The sequence below is a fragment of the Papio anubis genome, unplaced genomic scaffold, assembly GCF_008728515.1.
Source record: "Papio anubis isolate 15944 unplaced genomic scaffold, Panubis1.0 scaffold4308, whole genome shotgun sequence".
Taxonomy (NCBI): Eukaryota; Metazoa; Chordata; class Mammalia; order Primates; family Cercopithecidae; genus Papio; species Papio anubis.
The window spans coordinates 1-2,102 of NW_022164483.1; the positions used below are offsets into that span (position 1 = coordinate 1).

General features: G+C 67.3%; 1 protein-coding gene across 1 annotated transcript; it reads right to left on the minus strand.

Moving 5' to 3' along the window:
- Positions 1 to 138: 138 nt before the first annotated feature.
- Positions 139 to 2,096, minus strand: LOC116273175 (proprotein convertase subtilisin/kexin type 4-like; the record flags this gene model as incomplete). The annotated part of the gene is made up of 6 exons (XM_031662144.1): positions 1,716 to 2,096; positions 1,492 to 1,620; positions 1,314 to 1,390; positions 1,132 to 1,220; positions 628 to 800; positions 139 to 552 (listed from the first exon to the last, which is right to left on the minus strand). Coding segments are annotated over exons 1-6 (1,263 nt in total), but the record flags the coding sequence as incomplete, so codon positions are not given.
- Between the last annotated feature and the right edge of the window lie 6 nt (positions 2,097 to 2,102).

Genomic DNA, 2,102 nt, shown 5'->3' on the forward strand with positions numbered 1-2,102 from the left:
TCCACCTCCCGGGTTCATGCCATTCTCCTGCCTCAGCCTCCCCAGTAGCTGGGACTACAGGCGCCGGCCACCATGCCTGGCTAATTTTTTGTATTTTTAGTAGAGACGGGATTTCACCGTGTTAGCCAGGATGGTCTCCATCTCCTGACCTCGTGATCCGCCCGCCTCGGCCTCCCAAAGTGCTGGGATTACGGGCCACTGTGCCCGGCCTGGATTTGCGTTTTCAAAGTAGCTTTGGGAGGGTGCTAAGTCACAGCGGTGGGGCAGGAGGGAGGTGAGGAGGCCGGGCTGGGATGGCAGGGCCTGGGGAGGGGACCCTGTTGGGGCAGCTGCACTCACGATCTGGGGGTCGGTGGCCACGCCGCTGCTGTAGGTGGTGGTGAGGGTGGAGGCGCAGGCTTCGCTGTACCAGGGCACGCGGCCCTGCTGGGTGGTGCTGCCCACGGAGAGCGTGTGGATGCTGTTGGTGTAGCCGTCGCAGTTGCAGTCGTCGTAGTGCAGGCCGCCGTTGCCCGAGGCCCAGATGAAGAGCGTGCCCAGCCCGCCGCGGCCCTGGGAAACCAGGAGGGGCGGGGAGGGGGCGTCGGCCTGGCCTGCCACCCTGGCCCTCCTTGGGCTCCCACTCACCTTGGTCACGCCACGCCGGAAGGCCTCGCGGGTGAGGATGCCGGGGCCGTCCACCGTGCGGCCGTCATCCTCGGGGCCCCAGCTGGCGCTGTAAATGTGGATGTGCTGTGGCTGCAGGCTCAGCGACTGGGCCTCGATGACATCGGTGATGGTACCGTCCAGCATCCGCACGCCTGCAGAGCCAGGGCGGGAGGGCCGCTGCCACCAGCCCTGCCCTTCCCCACACCCCAGCCCACCCCGCGCCACTCCGCCACTCCCCAGCCCCACCCCACACCACTCCACGCCACTCCCCAGCCCCACCCGGGCCCTCTCTCTGCTCCCTGGAGTGGACCATCCGTATTGGCTCAGCACCCCCTGAGCCCCAGAGTCTGGGGCCCTAGCACCACCCAGCAGTGACGGGGGGCTCCCGAGTCCTCCTCCCCTGGTCTGCAGGCCCAGCTCTCCACCAGCATCACCCGCTTCCCTCTCTGTCCCCCAATGGTGCCACTGGGGGACCCTGGGTACCTCCAATTCGGGCGTTGAAAGCGACCCCCACACCACAGAAGCCATTGTCGGCCATCGCGGCCACCTCCCCAGCACAGCGGGTCCCGTGCCTGGTGCCAGGGCCAAGAAGGGCTCCCGTCACGGCCTCCATCCCCCTGCCAGGTACTGGGGCTTCCCCCATGTGCTGTGGGAGCCCTGCTCACCGGTTCTCGTCGCTGGGGGTGTAGCGGGGCTGGGGATCTGGGTCGTAGTCATTAAAGTCGTAGCTGGCCAGGGGGTCCTGGGGACAGGTGGGGATAGGAGGGGGCTGGGAGGCGTCCTTGGGTGGAGCCGGTCTCGGCACCTGGGGAAGCCCTCGCCCCCAGCCACCCGCGGTCTCACGTAGTTGGCCCAGAGGTCCGGGTGGTCCTTCTCGATGCCATCGTCCAGCACAGAGACCACAATGCCCTGGCCTGACAGCCCCTGGCCCCAGGCCTGCAGGACACTCAGGTCTGGTTGGGCCTCGCTGTTCTGCAGGGGGAGGCAGGGTGGTGACCCTGTGAGGGCCTGGGGTCGAGGGCGCCAGCGGCCCTGTCCCCACCCACCCACCCTGGCTGCCCGCTCACCATGTACCACTGCTTGGAGAACCAGGGGTCTGTGGGCACCACCACAGAGCGTTTCACCCGCCGCCGTAGCGTCTGCTGCTGGAACCACTGCACCTGCAGAGCGGAAGGTGCGTCAGGCCTGTCCGCTGCTGGCTCCTGGGGCCCCTCGTGGTTCAGGGAGTGAGGCAGCCCCATGCCCTGGGGCCCCGTGTCTGTGGGGGCTGCTCTCCAGCGTCCGCATGTACCTGGGGCTCTGTCTGCAGTCAGAGGGGACCGAGGCTTTTGAACCACCTGTCCTTGGGTCCACAGACGCGTCGTCGCTGTCCCTGGTGACTGCAGATCCCCAGGTCCCCACTCCACTCCTTCCCCCATCCCTGTTCTAGATCCTTCTCTCTCCTGCATCACTTC